General features: G+C 40.9%; 1 protein-coding gene across 1 annotated transcript; it reads right to left on the bottom strand.

The window, feature by feature from the left end:
• Window positions 1-2,130: 2,130 nt before the first annotated feature.
• oprm1 (opioid receptor, mu 1) lies at window positions 2,131-27,641 on the bottom strand (the record flags this gene model as incomplete). Its single annotated transcript, XM_083987512.1, has 6 exons — window positions 2,131-2,136; window positions 2,524-2,707; window positions 2,934-3,112; window positions 3,796-3,971; window positions 5,659-6,008; window positions 27,346-27,641. The coding sequence occupies 6 exons, from the start codon at window positions 27,639-27,641 to the stop codon at window positions 2,131-2,133; spliced, it is 1,191 nt and encodes a 396-aa protein (XP_083843638.1).
• Window positions 27,642-27,809: the final 168 nt, after the last annotated feature.

Genomic DNA, 27,809 nt, shown 5'->3' with positions numbered 1-27,809 from the left:
AGAATTGACAAAGAAAACAAGAGGAGAGAGAAAAAGTGACAGACTGCCACGAAGGCATATAAAATCGGCAAACAAGACAATTAATTGATAATTTTTTTCTTTACAACCCGAGATAATTAGTGATAAGACCAGGGTCAGGACAGGTGACTAGAATCAATGAGGCAGCTATGGAGCTATTATTGTTGCAATATTATTTGCAAATGCGTATCTCAATCTGTGTGTGCGTATTCAGATCTGTGTGTGTGTAATATGATCTGTGTGTGTGTATTCAGATCTGTGTGTGCGTATTCAGATCTGTGTGTGTGTATTCAGACCTGTGTGTGTGTGTAAAAAAAATCTGTGTCCGTATTCAGATTTGCAAGTGAAGACAAATCTGCAAGTGCATGCAAAGATCTGTGAATGTGAACACAGATCTGTAAGTGTACATAGATCTGTAAATGTGTAAACCAATCTGTAAATGCGTACTTAGATCTGTAAATGTCTGTCATCACTTACAACTCAGGCAGGAGCTCTCAATTGGCTGTGTTTTTACACGTGAATTTTGCAACACTTCTGCCGCGGCAGATCTGTGATCTGCAAATGTGTAGAAATGAGATTTGTCTGTGACCTCAGTGTTCCTTTGCCCTGAGCTCAGGCTCACAGGCTCATGCTGCCTGGCTGCAGTAGCAGTACCGCGGTCCGTGTACTAAGTATAATTCAATTACGTCGTTCACTTTGTACCATGAGAAATGTCGTTTTTACTGGGGTAAATGGTAATCGTTTGGGAGGCGATTTGTTGTGAATTAAGTATTTAATTTGTTTCGGAGTTTTTCTTCTTCTTTCTTTTAAATTGTCCGTTGCTGTAGCCATCAAAACGCGGAGCTTTTACTTTGAAGGCTGGTTCCGGCTCTCGACTTCCTTTTTCAATTTTCATTGTACAAGTTGGAGAAAGGAACAAGCGGGCACTTCGGTGCGCTGAATTGCGTTGTACGTCTCACGTCAATCAAACAGGAAATACCGGTAAAAACGACATTTCTCATGGTACAAAGTGAACAACGTAATTGAATTATACTTCGTACACGGACCGGGTCGGTACTGCTACTGCAGCCAGGCAGCGTGAGCCTGTGAGCCTGAGCTCAGGGCAAAGGAACACTGAGGTCACAGACAAATCTCATTTCTACACATTTTCAGATCACAGATCTGCCGCGGCAGAAGTGTTGCAAAATTCACGTGTAAAAACACAGCCAATTGAGAGCTCCTGCCTGAGTTGTAAGTGATGACAGACATTTACAGATCTAAGTACGCATTTACAGATCGGTTTACACATTTACAGATCTATGTACACTTACAGATCTGTGTTCACATTCACAGATCTTTGCATGCACTTTTTGTGCACACACAGATTTGTCTTCACTTGCAAATCTGAATACAGACACAGATTTTTTTTACACACACACAGGTCTGAATACACACACACAGATCTGAATACGCACACACAGATCTGAATACACACACACAGATCATATTACACACACACAGATCTGAATACGCACACACAGATCTGAATACGCACACACAGATTGAGATACGCATTTGCAAATAATATTGCAACAATAATAGCTCCATAGGCAGCTCTTCAGACAGAACAGAACAACATGTCATATTACTGGCTTTTATAGATCTGTCTGTTCACTGGCCTGTGTTTACTGTACATGTTCTGTCTGTGTGTCTTAATAATAAGCTGGATAGAAACGTTAAGACTTATAGTGTTAATGCACAATTTAGAGCAACAACTTCTTGAATTTAGAGAGACGTGGTCCTGTGAGGGTTCTGGGTCTCTGTTAAGTCATCTTGACCCAGGTCTGTATCTGTTTCAGTCAGAGTAAAAGCCTTGCTGAGCCATGCAGTTAGTAACAGTTAGGATGGCTAGAAGGTGAATAGCCTGAACCGATGCAGCACTGTAGTCAAGCTTTCAACACACTGTCAGAGTGGCCTGTGCTATTTGAGTCTCAGTGTGTGTGTGTCTGTGTGTGTGTTTGTGTGTGTGTGTGTGTGTGTGTGTCTGTGTGGTCAGAGCCCTGTGGTGACCTGCGTGACCTCTGAGTTGAGATCGTCGTTGGCAGCGCTGCCACAGCAGCGAGAGTCCGCTAGTCATACCTAGAGAGAGAGGATTTACAAACAAAAGGTGTCAGTTTGTTCATTTTTCTCTTATATTTACTGTTAAACGATTGCCAATAAACACCACTCTCATGTCTGTGCGGTAAATATGAGGTGAAAAACAGCAGCTGCTTTGCTTATCTTAGTTTAGCTTAGCTTAATTTATCTTAGCCTGAAAACTAAGCTTTGTTCAATCTGTACAAAAGCCACAGTGTAAAAACAACCATTGGTGGTACTGTTTGCCTGGCAACATCGTGAAGGCTTCAGCTAAACAAACTAACCTGTAGCCTCATATTTACCGTGAGAGGTACCAGTCTCTCATTAAAGTCGAAGGTTTTAAGATTCCCAACACAGATACAAGCAGTGCTAAGTATACACACTGACTACCTGTTGATTGGACCTTTCCCCTGTGTTTCCACTGTGGTGTTCGCGCTGTGGGAGTTTGCGGCTGGTTGCTCCGGTCCGGGATGAGTTCTGCATCTCTAGCACTGAGGGACTCGGGGTGCAGAACTCACGGAAACAACGCTTGAAGTTCTCATCCAGGTATCCGTAAAGAACTGGGTTCAGACTACTACAAGGGTCAAAAGCAAAGTCACGGTTTAACACTAGAAAATCTAATGAACATACTTTATCAAAATGTCAATACCACTTGATATTTATATGAGTAAATCATTGCTTTCAGGATAATGTCATTATAAGTTCTCAATTTGAGAAGCAATAACCTGCTTATTTATGAATTAATTGAGAAATAATGATCAAACTTCACTGCTTAGGGACTAATACTTCCAGATGTGTACCTGTTGGTGTAACCCAGGGCGATACAGAAGTGCCAGGTGATCGTCTGCAGCGTGGAGCTGGGGATGCTGATCAGAGCTGTGATGATGACAAAGATGTGGATGGGCGTCCAGCAGACGATGAAGACAGCGACCACCACCAGGACCATGCGGGTGATCCGACGCAGGTTCCTGTCCTTCTCCTGTGGATAAGTGGAAGAACAAGATGAGCGGTGGAGAACAGAGGAAGAAGCACAAATGGGACAAGCAGGAGAAGGTGAGGAGGATAATACTGACTGAAGCAGGAGAGAGGAGAGTTGAAAATAAGATAGGGAATGAAAAGCTGAGGTGGGGGAGGAAAAGAAAAGGCCAAATGTATTAGAGACCGTATAAGTGAGGATGAAAGAAAGGTGGGGAAGAAGATGCTGAGAAGAGGGATTCGAGGAGACGTAAAGAGGAACGAATCGAGAGGCAGCGAGAACAGAAGAGGGATGATGGAGGTGAAGAAAAGCGCAGTGGTGGGTGGAAATATACAGCCACTTTAATTCCTCATGTGCTGTGTATATCTCTGTATTTGAATGTGCACATGTGTTGCAGCCAGTGTTTAGTAATTTTTTTTCCCAGATCGTGAATACAAAGTGTTGCTTATTTCACCTTTAACTTCAATTAATTAAACCTGAGCCACAACCTCAGGCTTTAGTTGATGTTTTTCCTAATTGCTTTCTCTGCAGAGACACGAGTGTGCCATGTTTGCCTACTCATGCTTGCATTTTAAAAAATTCCCATTTAGCTCTAATTAAAAGCCTTTGGCCTTGTAGGTAGAAAATAACTCAGGATATCCAATAATTTTTGTTTCATATTAATAAAAGAAGAGATTTTTCTTAACCTGGGAGCCCGACAGCATGCGCACGCTCTTGAGCCGCAGGATCATGAGGCCGTAGCAGACGGTGATGATGAGGACGGGCATGATGAAGGCAAAGATGAACACGCAGATCTTCAGCAGGGTGTCCCAGTACCAGGAGGGGTGGGGGAAATTCAGTTTGCAGTCAACAACATTAGAGTCTGTGCAGGGTGGAGAGACACACACACATATTCACAAATAAACGGAGCACAAAAGTAAATTCATCTTTATTCACTCTATTGTGTCTTGATTGGCGCTGGCTTTAAATATCAATGCTTTCATTCCTCTGAAATGTGTTTGTCTAATCTGCTTGTACACAAAGCCACCACATGCATTCTTGTAGGCTATCGTCCTAGTGTTCATTGTAATGGGCTAATAGTCCGTATTTTCATAGCTGAGCAATTGGCCAATTTTTCCTTGATATTATTTTCCCTGTCAGTGTTTTTGTCTGTTTGCTGAATGAATGCAATATTCATTCTCCTTAGGAGCGCTCCAACTCCTGAGAGAAATATCTCCTCACTAGCTAGTTGCTAATTTTTTCTGCCAGTCATTTGGTGCCCTTGGTTGCCTTGGGCTTAGGATGCCGACCATGAACTGCAATATTCCTGTTTTCAGCTCTGCCTGTTTGTTGCCTGTCACTCTGCATCCCCTTCCTCCCCCCTTCTCCCTTCATTTCCTCTCATCTCTGCACTGTTCAAATCTCTAACAAAGTTATGAAATGCCTCCCAAGACTCCACTGTTATGTCACCGCCACTAGTGCACAAAAGGGTACTTATTATAAATGTATGACTGGCGTCTTCATGCAGTTTATGTTTAACTGATTTGGCGCCATGTTTATTTAAATTCCATCAGCTGAGATGATGAATTATTGTCTGTGTGTAAACCTGCTGCCAGTGTTTGGACGTACTATAGGTATGCATACGTGTATATACGTTGGACTTACTGCTGTTACCTAAAGCATCTGACACATAGCCCTTTGTGTATACTGTCTGATTATAAGTATTTTGAATTATCTGTGCAGGGGCAGGGATGGCAAGAAGTTTCCTGGTTAGATCGCTGGGCCTAGGGTTTTTCTTTGTGGAGCTTCACCACCCTGCACTGATACACAATACAGCCAATGGATGGATGTACGGGGGCGGCTGTGGAGGTAGAGTGAGTTACCCACTAATCAGGTAGGTGGCTCGATCTCCACCTCCACATGTCACAGTGTGCTTCAGCAAGATACTGTATCTAAAATGACCCCTGTTGTATCATTGCTGTGTGAACGTGATTAGTGTTAAGAGCTTTGAGAAGTCATTAGGACCATAAAAGCACTATATAAGTAAGTCTAGTTACCAAATCAACTGAATTAAACAATTTACTGAGAGTTTCGTGGAGCTAAATCGCCACCAACCCTCACAGTTACAACTTCAGTGTCAGTAAAGCTCTCATTATCCTCCCTCCTCTGAACAGCGTAATCACACTACAATATAATATCAATGGCAATTTTCCTTCCTTTACCACTACAGTTCAATCAAGACGCTGCGTTCGAGGAGCCTGTCTTTGAAGGGTTCTTCCTCGACTGTACAATACCGTTAATTACCAGCCGAGCATACAGCATTAGATAGACAGTCCTTTTAGTGCAGTTACGCAGAAAAAAAAACACTTGTGGGTTGTCTCCTTTTATAGAGCCTGAGTACATCAGTGGCCTTTAACTCTGGAATATATAGAATGAGGCTGTTTTCTTCTTCCTTTGTGCGTGTATTTGTTCATATAACACTGTGGAACTAATTGTCTATCTCACAATAAATGAAGGACACAATGAGTCTAATTTTTTTCAGGTTGTGCGTGGGAGGTGTTCGTGCTCACGCGTGACAGCGGTGGAGGCCATGAACATCACCGGCAACCCGATGGCCGAGGAGAGAATCCAGTTGCAGACGTTGACAATCTTGGCGTTGCGGGGCGTCCTGAAGTCCAGCGCTTTGACCGGGTGGCACACGGCGACGTAGCGGTCGATGCTCATGGTGGTGAGTGTGAAGATGGAGGTGAACATGTTGTAGTAGTCGATGGACATCACCATCTTGCACAGGATGTCCCCAAAAGGCCACGTCCCCATCAGGTAGTTGACGCTCTGGAACGGTAGCGTGCTGGTGACCAAGCTGTCGGCCAGGGCGAGGTTGAGGATGTAGATGTTGGTGGCAGTTTTCATCTTAGTGTATCTGAACAGATTTGTGATTTAAAAAAAAGAGAGGAGGAGGATCAGAGAGGAGTAGAAAAGTGTGACTTCAGTCCGTTCAGCGAGACTGAAATGTTTTATTTCATCTTCAAATTAAAGTTCGCAATTAACTTTCACTTAAAGAAGTATGTTTCCTTTGATTCAAGTCATTAAGTTATATAAAGACACACACCACTTCCTGGAAAATGTACCATATGCTTAAATGGAGATGGCATTTTGAAACCATCGTCCATGCATCCTTACTACATAATGGGAATTTACATCGTTTTAGATGTATTAAATCTTCCTTCATGAGCCGAGAAAGTTCTCTTTTCTCTTGAGCTAAATAAACCGTTTAAAAACCCATTAGATTATACAGTATAAAAACACACTGAAAATAGAGTTTCCCTGCTAATGAAACGTTGATTGTCGATATGGACGGTAAAACATAATTAAAATCTTGCTTTAGGTTATGTATGTTATGAAAATGAATGCAGCAAACTGAAGTTATTTATTTATATCTTATTATTATTATTATTATTATCATTAATTAGAAAATACCTCTCTCTAACTTTAATTGAATCTTCCTGCAAACAAAGCAATACATAATCACATTTATACACAAATGCAGTACATGACTATGCAAAAAGTAATACGTTTACGCTGCTTTATAATCCAGAGAGAAGAAATAAAGTTGTTCTTTAAATGTATGGCCGACATTTTCCCCCTGTTGGGTTGCAGTGAGAGCATGAGTTGGGCAGAGTATCCTGGGGCCTGGGATGTTTAGTGAATAATTCAGAACCCCTGTGTCAGCTCGCAGTAGCAGCACATTTTGTTATAGCAAACTTCCTGCTTAATCAGTCCTAATGGCTGAGTTAAAGGAGCTGCCTGCGGGGAGAAAACCCCAATACTCCAAAAAGTTCCAACGGATATCACAAAGGAGTGATTGTCCTCCGGCTGTTTGCAGAGCATATGGCGCAAATGTCTCTGTAACATTTACTTGCACAAATGTTTGAACCATGAAATGGAAAATTAACCGTGTTATAAATTTCTGTCAGCACTTCTGTACAGCTGAGCTATTTGAGGTTTTTGTGTATTTCATTTGGTAGAAGACATCTCCACACAACAGCTTGTTTACGTTTCAGGCTTTGGCCGGACATCTAAGACCTTCAAACATGAAGGGACACAACAATACTTCCAATATACAACATTTTGAGAATGACCAAAAATACATAAAAGTTCACCTGCCACCACATTTTCTGAAAGTACAAAGAAGTTTAACCTCAAGTAAAGCTGCTTTCATCATCTGCATGAAGAGTCATCAAAGGGTGTCACGGTCACAGATGGTCCCTTCTTACTGAACCTGCCCCTTCAATCAATATGGGGGAAAGCAAAGAGGTAGTTGAAGGAATATGGAAGATGGTGGAGTGTTTATAGACAGAAGAAAAAGCGTGGATCCATTAGCACAGAGAGAGAGAGAAGAGGATGGAACGCAGACGATTGTAATAGATCGACTGTTTACAGCTCTTGTCAGAAAAGACATATTCTGTGTTTAGAGTTTTCTGAGGGTGAAGCTGGATCACATCAAAAAGATTTGGAGTCATTTATCTTTGCCGTCACAATGAACAGACCAAACATTGAAGTGAAGTAAATAAATACTGAATTATATAATCAGAATCCAGTTATTCTCACATATTCCTGGTGATAGGCTATGGATTAAAGTACTGTATAGTCAAACAGTTCAGGCTGTATAGCTCAAGGCAACACCTCAGTGTTTGACGGGTCAGAATGAAGCATCGCTTTTTAATCTAGCTGCTGTTGTTTCTTGTTCGTGTTTTTTTTTTTTAATAGTGGGAGATGTGAAAGCGATCTCTACTGCTGGGTCACCCAGTGAGGTCAATATGCCTCCAAGCTATTATAGCTCTGCAGAGTGGCATCACCATCACAATAAAGAGCTAATCAACCCTGATAATGAAGTTGTAATGAACCTACCCAGGAATTAGATGATTCTGCCTGTGAAAGGAACATCAGTCCTACACTCACTTTTTCCGTATCGCACTTAAAATGTTCATATGTGTCTTTATTTCGGTGACCGCTCTCCTACCTGTCCATTAAATATTAAATAAATGTGCAACAACCTGGCTCTTGAAAAGTTAATCAATTGGCTCAGGTGAGCTAATAAACCCCTGGGAGACAGTCAATTATCTTTTTTTTTTTTTATTAACAACAACAACAACAACAAAAAAAACATTAATTTGCTTCAATGGCAATTATGATAAACTTTATTTAGGAAGAGCTTTTCATTCAAGATGTGCAGCTCACAGTGCTTAAGGCTAAGAACAATTATTAAAACTGACAAAAGATGATAAAATATGTTAATTTAATAAAGCAAAAAGAATTAAAAAACTGTAAAATATTAGAGGATCAGTAAAAACCAAGTTAATAAATAAATAAATAGATTGATTTTCAGGTGTTATTCACTTAAGCTGCATCTCTCCAATAGTTTTGGAGCCTAAAGAAAATCTGAATTGCTTGTTATCTGCATAAAATCCTGTGTGGGTGCTGGTTGTAGCTTTATATTTACAGGATGTACAGTATTTCATAGTGGCATTGTTCCCCTTATCTGACTCTACTACTACCTACTTAGACATACCCTGCTGTAATGCTATTTAATTAATGTGAACCCACAAAGTGACAATGACAAATCACACCCACCAGCCTTCACTTTATTAAACCCAAACTGTCAGTCTACTGCTGAGGTAATGTACTACTGTTTTGTTCTACGGTCTCCTCCATAATCCCAAATCCTCTTAACAACCAGAGATGACAGTTAGTTCATTAAATTCTGATTAACTTTTACCAATGACAGCTTACTGTGTTTGTTATTTCAGGCTTTATTTGCACGGGGACCTACGAGACACCTCGAGACGCTGTAAAAACCGTCACCCTGCACTGAGGGCTGCGCTGGAACTGGAGGTAATTTTCAACATCCCCTTATTGACTTTGAGAGTGTCTGCAGGTGATAACTCATGGCTGCACACATCAGTCTCTCTCGTGTGTTATGTATAGTACATCAAGCTGCATGGACGTGTATGGCCTCACCTCATGGAAATTAATTGCACGAGGTGTGTTTATTGATTTAGTTTAATTTATTCTTTGCCCTTGAGGTTTTGTCACATGTTTGAGGTTTTGAACATATTCACTGTCAATATGTTCTGATTATATTACATTGATTTTACGTCTCTCTCCTGAGACCTGATTTATAAATGTACACTCAGAGAAAGCCTTACACATAACCACCATATAGTTTCTTGTTATATTGTGTGTATAAGCTGCGCATACTGTATTGCACAGGACTGGTGTCAGTTTGAATTAAACTCAGGTTTTGGCAACAAAAGCACTTTGGTTGAGGTTACATAAACATTTCGGTTATATGTCACCTCAGGAAACATGTCTCTTTCAAATATTTTTATTTTGCACATTGTAACATTGTTATATTATCTACATCATACACAGGAGTATAATGTATGTATATCCATATAGAAATGTGTGCAGTTAGGACATACTGTCCTCTTTTTGTTTTTAGAACATATAACAATGGTAAATGAAGAACAGATAAACATGTATACAGAGTACAGAAAAATAAACGAACAAAAACAAAACCTAAATAAATCCCTCCCTCCCACCCTACCCAGCCTTACCCTTCCGTCTAAATACTACTTTATTATAGTAAGGGGGAAACATTAATTTCCACTACCAGGTGTGAGATAGTGAATGAGAGGTGACCAAAGTTTTTCAATGTGTGGGAGTTTATCCATCTCAGGAAACATGTCTTGTCTTGTACTTCAAGTACCTGCTGACTTTTCCCATATTAATCCCGAGAGCACAATCTCTCCCTCACCTGCAGCCAAAGCCTCTGAGATGCCAAATCACAACCATAAAAAGTTTTGTGATGCTTAACGAATTAACAAATTGTTTATAGTGAACACTGAAGATGTACTCTGTAATAAAACATATTAAAAATGTAATTAAAATTGCATTAAGTTTCTGCGAAAACATTTCTGCTGCTGCGGATTAGTCATCTATTTGTATTATTAATGTAATCTCTAGGAGATACTGCTGCTTGGGTACACAGTGATGTTTCCCCCCGAAAAGTGCCACCCACCAGCAGGCATTTCATCACATTTCAAACACTTTTATGAGCATGAATGCCTATTGTGTTATATTAATTGACAACACTCAGTTACAAAATGGATATTTACCAAGGAAGTTAAACACATTAATACTTTACATGGTGTGAAATGTCTTCCTATGACAGCAGCAATCGTTGAAAAGTATCATTCATAAAGAGGATACAGATCTGGGAACTAAATCAAAGCTCTTTTCATACCGAGAAACATGAGAACATTGTCTTATTTCATGTCCGTAAACAGACAACAAATGAAAATGATTAAAGCTAATCCTTGTAAGCCCATTATTGAAAGGAAGGGGAAGTAATTCGCTATGTTTATGTGAATAAACAACACTCTCTTTCTCTGTCGTTTAAAAGTATCTGGACTAGCTTTTTCTGGACCACTGGAGCTCAGAGGGAGCAGATGAATGAGCAGTAATGGAGCTTAAAATCACCCAAAACGGTCCTTTCAGTGAAATCATTTATAATTCATAGCCTTTCCTTCAACCCATTAGATCCCACCTGGGAAGGATGGGAAGGTTTCTCGTCAGTTTTTATACTGTCCTTAATGAGTAAAATCAAGATGTGATGATGATGGTGAATAGACATGATAGAGAATTAGATTTTTTAGTTTTAGATTTGAGTCTTTGCACACTCAGCTGAAAGAGAGAGAGAGATGTCAGCCTGATCTATGCGTCGCTGCTCGAGGATGCATTATTCAAACATCCAAATCATTTCACACCAATGCAGATACACAACTGTGTCACTAGGGTTAATTTCCTCATATCCATAAAAAGTGGGACAGTTGAGGATTTGTTGTCTTAATATTCTATAATAATTCTATAATATAAACAGTAAAGTGTTTAATGTGGCCATTTTCGCAAAACTGTAATTTTGATAAAGTATTCTTGTTTAAGCCCAGCACATAACCTTTTAGCACACAGCATGATAAATTGAAAAAACTAAAAATAATAGAAATCATCTCTGGGCTGGCTCCCTAATGAGCCTCATTTGTTGCTGAAACTGTTGAAAATGTAGAACTGCAGACGCAGCTTTTTAATTGGCCATTATTTGTTTGAATAAAAAAAAGATTTTGCTGCTTTGGGCTCCTGCAGAGACTGTCCTCAAACAAAACAGCAGCAATCAGCTTATTGGGACTCATAGTTGTGTTTTTATTGTTGGGTGACCTCTTGGGGTCGGAGTAATTATGATTGGAGCGAAGAAGAAACTCTGCATGAAGAGGAGGTTGGGTGGCTGTATGTGCAGAGAAAACACTTGACTTTAAAAACAGGGAACTGCTGATTGTTTCCCATTTAACACTGATGGTCAATGTTGTTTGACCTATCTACAACCTTAACTGCGCTTTCATTGTTGGGGATGCAGTGCGCTTGCTGCCATAGAGACACTCCCATTGGTAATTTCATCATTTTGTAGTTGGAGGACTTGTTGCTCCTGTGATTTCGCTCTAAAGGAAATTTAAATACATTTATAGTCTTATGAAAGGGAAATTAGACGTCACCCACATTTATGATGAGGGTATAATAGCGTCTGCAGTAATTGGCTTTTCTCTAATTAGATAATTAGATTTTCTCAAGTTTTATCAATGGTAGGATATATGCAAGAACACAGCCTGTCCAAAAATCAAAGTATGCTTAATAATAGCAATAAACTTTACAATGGCAAGTCCAGGTTATATGAAAACGTCCTTGAGTGGCTACCAGCAAACACACATAGGGCAAGCTAAAAGAAAGAGGGAGATAGAGACTTTAAGGAAAACTAATAATAAGCTACTTCAAAGGATAAGTGTCATGTTGACCCGTTGATGGCACTAGAGAGAATCACCAAAGTGGACCTGTTTCACCAATGACTACTTCAGTCTAAACCAGAGATAGCTTGAATCCACACTACTGTTACATGGCTAAAAAATAGTGACAAGGCATGAAAAAGAGAAAAAACATGAAGAGCTTGAACATGTTGAACTTAAAAATCTATTTAAATCAAATAAGGCTTGACCCCTTAAACATTATCCCTATGTCAAGATAAAACCTCCTCCTTTGGTGCCATAAACGCCACAGGTGCTCCCCGGGTAATTGCCATGAACCTGGCTCGACCCAGCTGTTTAATAACAAAGGAAGAACATTGGCCCAATTATTTCTGGCTGCAAATAATGTCCAAATTTCTTTTCCTTCTGGCTTGATTAGAAAAAAAACAACAAAATAAAAACACAGAGACATTGACTGAGGTGAGCACGCAATGGGATGACCGGGCAAAAGAGGAAAATGCATTCTGCCCACACATCATGTCCCTGGTTAATGAAAACGGTACACAGCATGGAGCCGTTCAAATGTGCCTGAATGTTAATTAGCTGATAACTCTCTGGTTTCACATGTGAGGCTCATGCTTCACCATGGCAACTACCGTGACCAGGGAGGGATGATTATAATAACACGGGATGAAACGGACAAGGACGATGAAACATCTTCTTGACGGTGAACATTTCTGGGTTTGTACTGTCGGTGGGAAGCTCAGAGAAACCTTGTTTAGTGTGTAGCCAAACTAAAAAAAATACGATAGAAAACACTCTCATGCTGAGATCTGAAGGCTTTAAAGGTTTCAGCATTTGTTAGATAGTTTGTTTTTGTTCTTTCATCCCCTTAAACGGATGCTGCTTAATGCGTTCAACATCAGGCTGTTTAATTCACTGGAAGTCCTAAATGGGAAAATTTCAATCTACTTATAAACAAATGATAGCAAATTATAAACCTCAATGGGCACTGAAGTAAAAAGTAAAAGCTAAATGACTGAAAAAAGAACAGATGTGGCTTGTGATGAGTTTGTAAAAATGAAATTAGATAAGGATTTATTCGTGTTTACAGCCAATGCCTTGCCCCGTTAGTCTTTGTTGCCTTTGATGTTTCAGATTAATTTTGAAATGCTAACAGACCAGGCATTTAAAGCACTGTAATTACCAGAACGAGCTTACAGTACATTTGGAACAAGCCGGTAGTGAAGTTGTGGTCAACAGTCTGGAACAGAAGCAGATCCATTTTCATGGCTCTTTTTTAAACAGCGAGCTAAACACTGTTCATCATTATCTAGTAAAGCTGGGCCAGTGTATGTGCAGCTTCCTGTATGATTCATGTGCTGCTGCTGGGTGCAGATAAACCATTAAGTCCTGGTTTGCAGAAACAGGGGCTGCTCATGTGAACAGACATCTGTATGCCTCTGGCTCCGACCAATAACACTGTCCATGCACGCTGTGTGGAGCGTGATGGATTAGGGTGCGCAGGGTGTGACTCTGTGTGTGTGTCTGACTGCTGGGCATGTATTTCTGTGGTGAGCGGTGATAAGAAACTGCGTGTCTGTGCTTTCAGTGCATGTATGTGGCCATCTACGCTCAAAATTTCTATGGAAACGTGCACCAAAATATTCACATGTTTGTATTCCAATATAGTAAAAGCTTCTTCCACACATTGACGATCATTTAAAATCCAATATCGTGAGAAAACGGTCTTCATTGATTTGTAGCATTATCCTAAATGGCCCCATTCATCCAGAAATATTAAACAAATAGACACCATGGTGTAAACATTGTGGCAAAATGTCCAGATTTGTACTGCCTTATTATATATATTGTGATATACACTGTGTGTGTCTAAATTCCATTGCAGTCCATCCCATAGTTGTTGAGACATCTCAGTAGTGGTGGATCAACAAAAAGACATTGCCATCTATATATATAACCCTAACCCTAACCCTAAAAGTGCACCATAAACAAATCCAGATTTTCGAGCGACAGCCATAAAGTCATCTGTCAGCTAAGGTTTAAGTGTATGAATGGGTCCTTTCTACTGCAGAAAAGTTTCCAAACACATTTTAGTACTTTTTTATTTTAACTTAGGACCATGAATCTGAGTCACCTTTCGTATTTTATTCCTTTATTCGATGCAGCGAATCCAGGCCGTCTCCGGCTGCTGCCGAGGCCCTCGTCCCTCAAGAGGATCATTCAAGTTTAACTTAATGTGATTCTTGCAGTGCTAATCACTTATAAGGTACATCATTAAACCTGAAGTGATTTATGCTTTATTTAATAGGCGAGATAATGAAATGCTTGATAAATTATGTATCGCACCTCTTCACTGTTAAACATATAGTGAGCTTTCACCGTAGAACGACGTGTTCTCAGAGCCGTAATGAATGTGAAGATGTTGAAACCCACTTATGAGTCTTAAGGTCAGACATGAGGTTTATTATTTTTCCTGATGGATTAAGGGTATGGGCGATCCCTTGAGTGATGTGGTCAGAAGAAAGCAATATTAGGAACATGGAAATAAAAGAGAGAAGCACAATAATAGCATGTATTTATTTGCCTCCTGCTCTTGGCCCAGCACTGCAAATGTAATACTGTGAATACCACAGTCATTTTCCATTAGAGACAATAAATAAATGACTTCTCTTTTCTCTCTAAATGATAGTGGATAAGCACTCCTTTAATGGTGTTGATCCTGTTTGGAAACTATATTTCCCTTGTGGTACACGCTGATCTGAAGTCAGCCCTAATTAGTGTCTCTTGGAAATCATTTCAGTAAATGGAAGTCATTGGACAGGGCCTGCTGGGAGTAAGCTGCTGCAGTGGAAACATCCCAATATGACCTTAAATACTGGTAACGGACGCACTCACGCAGTCGGTGGCTTTGACAGATTCACTGAGATGAAGCACTTATACTGACACTGACATAAAGGCACTTAGAGGTGTTTTAAATGCATCAAGATGACACTTTAACTACTCAAGGGGAACTCCAGTGTTATTTTGTTGCTATAGAAAGCGAACGCTTGACAAGCATGCAGATGGAAAGAGAAATATACTGTTATATCAAATATGTATGAAGCAACATATGAAAAATTCAAAGCGAGTAAAAAGATTAAGTGTTATGTGAAAGGGTTTCAACCTAACTGCATGTTACCATCATCATGGTAATGATAATTTACCCCGTGGGCATGTAAAACCAGACTTAGATGTATTCAAGATGGTCAAACTATTTGGTTAAGTTCAGGCACAAAAACTGCGTGGTTTGAGACAAGGATGTGGCTTGGCTTAAAATGCTTCCTTTGTTGTCATGGTTACAATAATAACAGTGCTTAATTTTATTGGGGTTAGAGTTGTAGCGAGATTTGCCAACCGACCCATCCACCCCAACCCGCCTCCCAATGCCACCTGACTTCCTGTCATTTTTAGTTCAACAATTTTCTTTTCATTCGTTCTTAAAGGTGTACAGAAAAGAAAATTGAATTTAAGCCCACTCTTGGTCATAAAATTAGTGTAATAACTCATCTATCAGACGTTGTAGGCCAAACTTTGTGCAAAATTCTATTTTTGAGTAAATCCAGGATGAAAGTGTGTATTTTTTTTTTCGCATTGGATAATGCAGGCGCACGGATTATACGTCAGCCTGTACACGATTCACCAGCCACTGATATTGGATCCGTAATCCGTCATTCAAACGTCTGAGACACGCACACACACACGGAGCTCGGGCTCGCCCCAAGCTTTGAATATCCCGCCCGCTCAATAACGACCAATCAAATTCGTTTTCCTTACTCGGATAAACTTGTGTTGCAGCTCGTGACAACTCGGCGCGACAAACAGGACAAAGGGCCATTTCTGTACACCTTTAAGGCTTGCTTTCTTTTCTTTTTTTAACCTTAATCACATTTATTATTGAAACCATGATGGTGAAGGTCCCCTCACTTTGACATAGTCATTTGAATTTAAAATATTTCAATAACTGTAATTTTAACCTATTCCCTGATCTTTCACTGAAGTCCCAAACCTGAACCACAATGTTGTTACATTATTAAATGGATTTATTTTTCACTTTACTTCACTGTGTATCTCTTTCTGAAACTAAACTAAGCTAGGAACTAAAACATGGATTTATTTCTTGCTTTAGGATAAAACTACCAGATAATAAAGGATTATTCCTCTTGTTCATTCCTTTTTTCTCTCAACCGCCTCTCTTTCCCTTTCATGTTTGCTCATGCTTTCAACTCATGCACATATTTTTTTTTTTTAACTGTCCAGAAGCCTAGTAGCGACACATTTTTTTCATTAATAAACAAGAAGAAATATTGATATTAATAGCATTTTCATAGACCTGAGAGCAGCTGCAAATGTGGACATTTTTAAGAGCAAAGTTAAAACACATCTTTTTAGCTTGGCTTTTGATTAGATTTTACTTATAGGTTTTACTATTTTATTAGTTTTCCTATCATTTTATTGCATTTATCGATTTTTACTGTTTATTAAATGTTTTTTTTTATTTTTATTATTATTTTATTTTATTTTATTCTGTATTCATTTTTACTTTTAATCTTTTTTGTCTTAGCATATTTACGGTATAATTTTAGTTATTTTTTATCATTTCATTTAATTATTTTGTTTTATCCAGTCCCTAGTGTTTCCTCACGGCAAATTGTAGAGTAAGATAGCGCTTCAGTTGCCTTCTTTTAAAGCTTTATAAAGTGTGTGTGTGTGTGTGTGTGTGTGTGTGTGTGTGTGTGCGCACGAGTGTATCTGCGTTACTTTGGGTTTTTATCTCTGCTTTGTTTTGTCTGCTTTTATCGTGTAAAGCACTTTGTGCTACATATCTTTTGTATGAAAAGTGCTCTATAAATAAAGTCTGATTGATTGATTGATTGATAGTATTTGATCCAATATTGTGTGTTGGATCAGTTGGCACACTCCAATTTTCTATCTCTGGTCAAACCGTCTGAATGAGTCTGTGTTGTCCAAATGTCCCATTAAATCATCCTGCTACAGATGGACAGAAGTTGTTCACTGAGGGGATGCCCATGTTGCTCTATTAGTGCTGGCTGTGTACGGTTAAGTTGGCAGTTGTTAGCTAATGTGTCTGTTTTGGTGTTTGGACAATGCACCCTTTTATTTTGGAGGGGCGGGTGATCCAAACACATCATCAACAAACATCAGCTGAATCAAAACCTCACCCACAGGTTTTCCAAACGAAGTATTTTCTTACTTACTTTCCCAGTGGATGTTCAGATCAATATTGCACGACATCTTTGTTAACCTCTGCTACTAAACTTGACTTGCTGCTCACTGAAAAGAGAAATGTAAGGAACAGCAGCGCATGCATGGCAGGTATTTACAAAGAATTAGAAGTTACTGGGGCGTGACGTGGACTGACTGGTGGGGCGATGGAATTCATTTTGAGTAATCAAACATTTATGTCTAAAGCTGGCCCTTACACCGAATGCCTTCAACTTTTCATCATCATGAAAAATGTTGTCATAGAAACCCTGGTTAGAAATTTCTGGTTGCATTCATCTTGCATTGCGTCACGTATGACTTCCTCTAATACATCCTGTCATTTCAGGTTTGGTTTAACCCCAGCTATGTTAAACTTTCTTGTCTCCACTGCTTTCATTTATTTTAGCCTTAACCATAACAGAAAGCCCAGAGGGGAAAACAGAGAAGTCCAAACACACGTCAGACAAATTATAAAACTGATCGACTTCACTGATTAAAAAAAAAAGTGTTTGCACAAGACCTTTGTATTCACGTGTGTGTCTGTGTGCTCTGTGTGTCACCAGCAGCAGTTTACGTCCTTCTATGTGTCGTCACCAAACGTGACTGAGGATGCCTGGATTCGGCTTGACAACACACACGTTTCCTGAACTGTCACAGAACATCTGCTGTGAAAAACAGGTGTGTAAAACACACACACACACACACACAAAAGATGAGGCGACATGATGTATTCTTACTAATCCAAATGTCAGAAAGACAAACAGCCTGGCTCAGTGTGTTTTGGGGACATCAGACAGAGACAGGCAGACACATCTGTGACAGATGTGCCACTGTTCAAGCTGAGGGTCAATGCTTAGAGGCTCATGGTGCTGCATTCAAACACTCTCCTACATACACTGTTAAAATGCAATGCAAATGCACAGTCTAAGAAACAAAAACTCACTCAGCTGTATTTTTCTTGTAATATTTTCTAGTGAGTGCTTTTGTTTTCACTTCCTGCGGAGGTTCAGTGAGACAGAAATAACACAAGTACCCTTATACCAGAACAGCTAGTGAGCAGCTTTTATCAGTGACTACTGCTCATTGTGATCAATCCAGTTCAAGATGTTCCCAAAGGTTTTTTTTTCTTTTTGAAAGCCATCATTAGAGGATCACTGTCGATCTGCTGAAATCTGCCCTTAAAGTCTTTCAACACTATAGCCAGTGTTTTAACAGCACAGCTGACGAAAATCAGCACATTTCTATCTCAGACAGCTGTAGTGTTTGCTGGTTTGGCCCAATCAAAGGCTCTCGGTAATGTGTAGGTGGTGGAAAGTCAGTGATTTTTTTTTTCTCCCTTCCCTGCACTTGTATCTCAAGGCAGTTCAGGATGTCTGCTTTGAGAGAGAGGTGAGATCTAAGGGGGAGAGTGATTCTCACACCATCATGAAAGTGTAAAAAAAAAGAAAAAAAAGAAGCTGCTTTTGATTCTGATCCACACACCCCACAGGTCCTGACAAACTACGGCTGATATGAGTCAATAGCACATCCACAAAGTCAGAGTAATACAAGGTTGGTACCCCAGTCATATAGTTCACTGCAAAGTCCCTCTCCTGTCTGGCTCTTGACTGCACTCTCAGTGTGAGACTGGATGGCGATGAGACTGTGTCTGTTTCAAGAGTTTGGTCACATTCAGCATCAGAGCTACAATCATCAGAACCATTCACAGAAACAAGTCACACTTCCCTGTATTTCCATTACCCCAGTGCTTTTATAGCAGGTAATAGGTACTGGTAAATGTAGGTAATTATGAGTCATTGACCTCAAGACAAACAGTCAGGGTTTTGGTCTGCTCCAAGCTATTATATGGTGTGTAACACAGGGTTTTTATGACATCTATCTAGTTTGGTTGTTTTCAAATATATTTATTTTTTTAATATTTTTTTTCACAGCACAGAGTGTAGCTGATGTCCTGCATTAGCACGGTGGCCTAATGTCAGAAATTGATTTAATGAAGCATAAATACACTGTAATAAGCCTGGGATCACATGCTGGGTCTTAAAAACATGTATGTGTTTGTATTCCCGTGTCTCCACTGAATACACACTCAATTTTATTTTTCCCCTTGTTATTGTTCAAACATATTTTGTTCAGTCATGGTACTAAATGTACTTTTCATGGTACAAGGCTCACAAAAAGCTACATGCACACATCACGGCATGAGTTAAAGCTTTCGTCCTCCAAATGGTTCGACTCTTTTCCCTTTCTACATCTGTGCCATACAAGACAGAACACACACCAAGGTTACAAAACTTGTCTCTGCAGATCCACAATGAGCTCTGTGATGGAAACATTTAATAAAAGCATCCATCAGCAGTAAGAGGTGACATATTGGAGCGCTCCTGATTGGCCAGACTAAAATTGATGCAAGGAAATCAATATCCATGGACACACAAAGACAAACTCGAGTGGGCTGGAAACAGAGGATGTGCAATTAAAGATAGAACACAGCCCTCTTCGTCCACATGCATGCAGGCTGGTTGAAAGATGTCGTACAATCGGCCTGATGATTGATACAAATCCTCCGGGGACAGGACCAGAAACCTCAGACACACAGTAACACGTTTGTCTCTTGTTGCATCCGTAGCTTCTCCATGACAACCCTTTGCAGCACGGACAAAACAGTGTGTACTGTACTAATCATTACAACGACCACTTTGTGTGTTGTTAAGTACAGCAGCAGCGTGATGGATTACTTCAAGTAACTAGTTCATTACCTCAGGTCATGATGAGGTATTGACATTTTTTTGTAATTATCCATTAATGTTTGATTAACAGGCGAAGAATGGTGGAGGCCTACTGTAAAAATCCTACATCGACACACTACAACAATCCAAACTTGGCCTAGTTAAGAGGTGCTTGAATTTAGTTTGCCCCCTTTAGTGGTGCAATCTAGATCACAATGACACAAATCACACACACATTGCATGTATTCAACAAGCACTATATTGTGCTCAGATCATGGGTTTGACAGTGGATGCCTGCGTCATTGTGATTCACTCCCTTAAAATGATTTTCCATCTGTGGAAATATGACACACACAAAAAAAAATAGACAACCAATTTAGGCCAAACCCTGATCCTCAATGTCTATCAACAGAAAACGGACCTCAAGGAGAGAGGAACACTTGTTAATGTACTGAAGGTCTTCTGCAAAGGGTCTAACCATTGGATTAAATCCATATTAATTAAGCACAACACCAGGGAAGAGGTTTGGTAGCTCTAAAACTGCAATGAGTTTTGATTCAAATGAGGCGATCGCTCCACCTCACTGGTTTGTTAATCCCCTGGAAGAGTTGCCGTCTACAATTGTCGAATTGATTTTGAGAGTTAATGTCCAACACTGTCTGTACTTTTAAATGCCAGTCTTGTTGAAGAAAGACTTGTTTAACTGTACCTGTCATTGAGTATAAAGGACAGAATCAGGGATTGTGAGTGAATCACTTTGTAAGTGACAGATGGACAAAAAAGCCAAGAGCTCCCATCAATCATCAAGCAGAGAAGGATACAATCTGTCTCTTGTTCCCTCCTATTCAGTTAGTCATCCGTCCTTTATTCTCTCTCCCGAGCTTTCCGTGACGAACAGCATATATTCCTCTACAAAAATTACCTTTTCCATTTTCTCAAAGACCTCTTCGATCTCCGCAGTTAAGGCCAAGTGCTAAAGCTTTTACAACAATGTGTAAATATGATCTTTCCCCCTATTTCACTGTCGTTTTTTCTTTCACTGAGTCCAACAGAACACGTACTGTCAGACAGTGCTTCTCTAGAAATGCCCAGTGGTGCTAAGAAGGTCATCACTCATCAACACAGGAAGGATGCTCTCATTAGCTCAGTTGCCTCCCTAACAATAAATTAGGTTGTGTACCACCCTGTTGTGTGCAGCTACAAAAAATTTAGTAAGAGCAGCTTTCTCTGTCTGAGCTGCCAAAACCTTTCACACTGATAGTAATCATGACTGCTGAAATTTAATTACCAGGTGAAAGTTTTACCATTGCCAAGGGTAGAGGTTAGGCATGGAATAAAATTATCTTGGTTCAATTAATGCCAGGTGAGTGTGTCAACACTCTAAGGCAAACAAGTAATTGCAGCATAAAAATCCTGAGGCAAGTGGCAGGTCCTGAGCTGTCTGTCTGTTTGGCATTGGTCAGCAGCCTCCAAGGCCACGGTAAACAGCAGCTACATGTTTAGGCATTGTGCAGCTGTTACGAAACTGAGGTCGAAGGGCAGAGCTTCAAATGTTGACAGGCTGAGGAGAGGTAACAGACACATGTGCTAAGTGCTGCTCAATGCACAAAAGCCTTCAGTGGAGTTAAAGGGATAGTTCAACATCTTGGCGAATTGGCCCATTGCCATAATCCCTATAGTTTTAGCAGTAGGTTCGTTACCTTTAATTGTCGGTGCAAGCTATTTTTAGAACGGCGGAGTAGAGCCGTGAGCTGCTCAGAGCTACGCTATGGAGGCTAATGGGATTTCTTGGTTTCCTTCATCAAACTCATCAAATACATAATTCAACAACTCCAAAATGCTCTTGTGGACAAATTGTGACCTGCACATTCACCACGCTATGAGATAATAACTGAACGTTACGAGACGGAGTTGTTTTAGAGGCAAATGCAGAGACTGCTTGCCGAAAAACTGCCCCGACGGAAACGTGCATCAGTGGTTTTGCATGAATTTACCTCTAGAACAACTCTGTCTCGTAATGTCCCGTTATTATCTCATAGCGTGGTGAATGTGCAGGTCACAACTTGTCCAGCAGAGCGTTTTGGAGTTGTTGGATTGTGTATTTGATGAGTTTGATGAGGGATAATCAACTAGTAGCCAGGTGTACTATACGGTTTTAAGGCATGACATGGAGGCATAGAACCACCTGACGCAAGGTGAAACTTTGGTTTATAATTGTCGCGACTTGCATCTGTTGCATATTTAGATCGCTGTGGGCATGAATGGTTTACGCACATTTTTGTGTCTTTTTATCGTCAGGTCCCCGGTGTGTAAGGGCCTTTACTCCAAGCTGGCAGAAAGTTCTGCTGCGTCTCTTATTGGTTGAGTCCATTCACCTTCATAACTCCTCCTTTGAGAGGACCTGAAACAAATCAAATGCCGGCTGATCCTGCACCATCTCAGCCTCCAAGTGGGAACAACCACATGAGCAGAAGTCACATCTATCATGCATGAGGAGGATATTCATGAATACACATAAAAGGTTTCTAGACTCTCGAGGTAAGCCGGACCTATTCACGGTCATCAAAGAGAGAATTTGAAATAAAGTCATTGATCCTGAGGGCTTATTTGTATGCATTTTTACTTGATTTAAAAATACTATGCATGCCCAGTGACTAATTTGTGTTAATGAGAAGGAGCCATTCTCTTTCATCCCACACAACTCACCCACTTATAATTGTAGTTGGTAATTATAGTCGGAAGAAGGCCTTATTCATGCTCCCTTTATGTCCAAAAATAGATACTTCAAATGATGTAACCATTTCTGCCCCCATACTTTCATGTGAAGTGAACGTTAGCATGGATGTTAAGCGGTACATCCACTAGAGGGCAGCTCAGAGTCAAACGTTTATGAAAAAAGAAATTGTGGTGGTGAGATGCAAAACGAGAGGTAATTACTGGTGGCGGTCTGTGAGTCTGTTAAATACATTGCAACATGTGGACAGAGAAGTTGACCTTTGTTGAGAAAGTGCCGCCATTTTTAAAAATTTCTTTGTCATGACTAGCCACACTTTCTGGTTGTACTGTTGTACTGGTTAGCTGTTACTTCTCGCAAAATATGCACAAGTAAGGATGAAATAAATGCAGAGTTAGGACGGAAGGCTTCATCTGTATCCATACACATACATAATGTTGAGCCTTATTAAAATGTCAACCAGTCTTATTCTAGTTTTGTGCCTTCCATCTTGTTCTGATTTACGTTTCTGCCTCTTAAAAGGATGTTTCTCCGTGCCATTGTGAGCTTGCTCATGGTCAGAACTCTTCATCTCTGTAAATACGATTGTGAAAAGAATGTCTAAAGCTTCTCTATTGGTAAAGTGCCTTGAGATAACATCTGTTGTGAATTGGTACTATATTACTAAAATTGCCTTGACTTGATAGTCCTTGTTCCATTAAAAATTGTGTAGTAGTTCATCTGCAGCCAATATGGTGCAAAAGTAAGTAATCAGGAGTCTTTCTTACAAACCTAAGGTGACATCAAGCTGAACTTTAGAGATAATTTAATGCGCTGTGGATTTTGTCCCCCAACACTTACAGTCAAATCACTTGAAAAAGCAGCCATTATGCACAGGTTCAGCAATCAGTAACCCTCTCAATGTACATACGGCCTTGAAGACTTGATGAATGTGAACTTAGATCACGATGCTCTCGAGCGCTAGAATTTATTTTCTAAAGGGCTTTAACGCTGTGTGGATTACTGCTGCATATTGACCCGACCGTCAGGTATCAGTGCATTAGTGCATCAAAACACTGCAGGTTAGTCGTTTGAAACTCAGCCCGCTATTTGCCATGTCGGGGCGGCACAAGCCACGAGAAACCATTAGAGGAAAAACATTAGTGGGGATCTGGGCATTAGTCTTGCAACTGTGCTCATAACATCATATTTCAAGTAATTGAGTTCACACTATCACGTAAACAGCAGTGAGGCGGCTTTGACATCACGCAGCAGGGTCACTGAGAACTTGCCGTATGTTAAGAAACAGCAGAATTGCACCAAGTCAAATCTGTTGTGCTACACACACACACACACACACACACACACAGTGTAATGTAACAGCAGTTTAGTGCACCCAGGTCAGCTGGTGCAGATGTTCAATAGCCTCTTAAACAAAAGCATTCAAAGTTTGAAAAACGCTTTTGGCTGCTGAATGTGACCAACCAGCTACAACAGCTCTTCTAGCTGGATGGGGGTGGGGGAGAGGGTGATGGAGGCAGGGGTTTGGGGAGGTGGTGGAGTAATTTCTTTTTTTTTTTGTTGCACTCATCACATCTCCTGGTGTTTCCATGGTAACAGCAAGCACTCAGCACTGGTGGCCTATTCCTTGTGGAACCCGGTGGTTTCTGTTCATCCGCAATTGATTTTTCCGACTGAGCGTGCAGATATCTGGTTGTGTTTGTTTGCTCACGAGAAGTTTGCGGATGTAAGTGTAGAGCGGACAGACGAGGGGGAAATGCAGAGCAAACGGACGGAGAGATAAAGAGGGAGAGAGAAAAGGTTTATGGCTTTAAGGTTGGCATTACTCAGACAGCGAGGGGGGAAAACAACCTTCATCCACTACTGTCTCTATTTAATCTAGCAAAATTGCATCCAAGGCCATGACTGTAAAGTGGGGACGAAGAGTTCAAGACTACGTTTCCATTTACAAGTAAATATCCACTGTGTGTCATTAGCTAAATGGCTGCTCATTCTCAATCTGCCACCAGAGACAGAGAAGAACGAGAAACAGGCAAACAGACAAAAAAAAAGGCGGCTGAATCTTAACGACCCTGATGGATTGTGGTTCTGGGAAGAATGAGATGCTCCTTTACCTTCCCTCTAATTTCCCAAACGTCCCATTTATCCTGATCAAAAAGTTGTAGAAACCTGCAAAACTTTTCTCAATCACAAACACGCTCGGAAACGTGCGTCATGGCGGAAGCCCGTTTCATTACCCGTGGTGGGAGAGAGGTCAGAGGGACATCCTAAATGTGTTGTCCCGCTACAGCCAAGGATTTTAGAGCTGAAGTGAAAGTAATGCCCTTCACCATCTATTATCTGCTTTGTGGACAGACTACCTTAGAATACATGATACGAGCCTGCATACCAGCTCATGCATCAAAAACACTGTTGCATCGCTGCCAGACATAGATCTCCCTCATTAAAACTGGTTCTCGAGTCGACTTATATCTCAAAAGGTGATGTAACCGCCTTCTGCCCAGTGCTCTCCCTTCTTTTTCCACTTCATTTTCTAGCTGTGGAGTAGCCAGAGGCCAAATCTGTCGTAAGTCATTTTGGGTAGAAAATATCCAGTAGAGATGCAGAAAACATCCTGAAGTAGATGTGTGCGTTTTTTTTTTTTTTTTTTTTTTAAAGCACAACGGAACTATTTTTGGGGAGCACTCAGTCCAAAAAGGGGATGATGTGTGTCTGGGGAATGATGAGTGTTTACTCGATACGTCATGTGCCCTGGAAACAGTGGAGAAGTGAGTGAATCATTGGTGCAACAATATTGATATCATATATCATGATGATAAAAGAGAAGTACATCAAAATAAGAGAAGTCCCCATGCAGCCCTGATTATGCTCTAAAGAGATGGTGCACCTGTCTGACAAGCTCAGCACAGCAAATCCTCTACTCAGCCACTCTCCACTGACTCCTCCACACCAACGAAGTGGATAATCACAAGGTGGGAAAAATGAAGATGGACCACCTTCACCTTTATCTCCATTTTTCTCACTTCTTAACTCTCTCGTCGCTCACCATCAATCTTTTTCATCTCAAGCCCCCTCTCACGTCCAGGCAGCCCTTCTCAAAGTCCATCTCTCACCTGTCCTGTCTTCATTTCCCCTCTGCACTCTCTCCCTCTCTCTATCTTTTCCTATCTTTCCCACCACTCTTCTGCCTTTTTATTACCTGAAAGAGCCTCATTTGTGAGGACACAGCGCCAGCCGGGGAGCGTTTAACTTACATAAATGTCAGATTTTCATGTGTAATTAAAGGCCACAAATGAAATCCTGCTGTCTCACAGCGAAATTCACCTCAGATGGTTGATATCATCAACACACTGTGTTGGTTTCAGTGTAAATATGCTTTAAGAAAAAAAGCACATCTGTATTCAGAGTCATTCACTGGGTGTCAGGTTTGTTTAAGTCAATACTGAAGATGATGGAGGTTTATATGATTAACACCCAGCTTGCATGAGACCTCTAATACTAGTGCATTTTCCCCATCGAGACTCCTTAGTGAATTGGCCTCTTTCGGTATCTTTGGTGTGTGTGAAATGAGAGCGAGATCAGAAGTCGCACCTTCACTAGAAGGAGCAAGAAGGCTTGAAGTCTTTCATTTGAGCACCCCTCATCATGTAGGTACTATTAATTCTGTCTTGTCGGGACAGGGGATTAGACAGAATTACAGCTCCTGTGGTGATGGGATTTTAAGAGTGGGACATTTGTCTCAAACAAAGTTTGAAATATTAACTAATGAGATGGCGACGTGTTAGTTGAATGAGCTGGCGTGAACGTGACCTGGTTGAGGGAGCAGTGGAAGGCAAATACTGGAGTACTAGTTAAAGTCTTTAATGCCGTTACCATGAGTGACAAATACTCATTAGACTACTTATCCTACCAGAGCTGCTGAAGTGACTGTATTTGGGTAACTTTCAGCTGTGTTTCAAGAGCATTTAGAGCTGTTTAAAGTCACTCATTTCATTTACATGAGTAAAATAAGCACAGCCACACACAAGGGATCAGAGGAGGATGAAATCACCGTGGCTGTGAAGACAGCAGCATATTTGGCTTCCTTCTGCTTTGTGTCATGTGCAGCATCTTGTCACAACAGTGCTGCTCACCTGTTTAACTCTGTTACTGTGGATGAGAGAGACAAGAGGGAGAGCATGGCATGGTATCCTTTATCTTAATCTACATATTCTAGCTATATTATTCATCATCTATTGTTAAATCTTTTGTGAGTATCGGAATCGTGTTTTTGTGCAGCAGCAGCCTGTCTCTCCTCTCCGTCCCCCTCCCTCTCCCCTCTCTCGCTTTCTTTTTTTTTTGCGCGCGCTGGAGCAACTTGCTGCGAGGTTGGAGACATTTTTACGCACAAACGGCAGCTGAGCTGAGCTGAGCTGAGCAGGCAGCGCTGTCAACACTGCATTCACATGGTCTCACTCGGCCTCGTAAACACATGCTATACACTACCACACTCACACGCACATGCACACACATACACACACACACCTTTATATCCAACATGGTTAACACGGCAACAGGTTATGTCTCCTCTCCCTCAGAAAGCGATGTTTATTAAATGTTAAAGGGCCTAATTAAGCACATCAGTGTATTTTGGGGGGGGAGTACAGTACTTTGCTCTCTTACCTGACAATGACATACATGACCAGCACGTTTCCAACCAGCCCCACCACGCACACTATGGAGTAGAGAGCGGTGATGACAATCGCTATGATGACCGGGTTGGTGTCGTCCTCCAGGCTGCCCATCAGCCCGCGGTCCCCGTCGCATCGCACCTCCGCGTAGCTCGCGTCGGTGTTGTTGTTGTTGTTGTTGTTGATGCCGTCGGTGAAGTTCCGACAGAGGCTCGTGCTGCTGGTGTTGAACATCCCGGGGAGCTGGCTCCGGTAATCCGCGTCCGAGCCGTTGCTTGCGCTCTCCATGGTCTTTTCTCTCTCTTATGGGTTAGTTGAGTTGAGCGCGTCTTTTTTCCGTCCTTCTCCTCCGCTCAGGTTGCCTGTTGTCTGCGGACTCGAACTCGGTGTCCGGTGCTGTCCCGCTGGGCGCTTGTTTTTTTTTTTTTTTTGCCGTTTGGCTTGGAGAAAGAAGCG

The sequence above is a fragment of the Trachurus trachurus genome (genome assembly GCF_905171665.1).
Source record: "Trachurus trachurus genome assembly, chromosome: 15".
NCBI lineage: Eukaryota > Metazoa > Chordata > Actinopteri > Carangiformes > Carangidae > Trachurus > Trachurus trachurus.
Note: the sequence above shows the minus strand (reverse complement) of the source record. Positions and strands in the feature narration are given on the sequence as shown.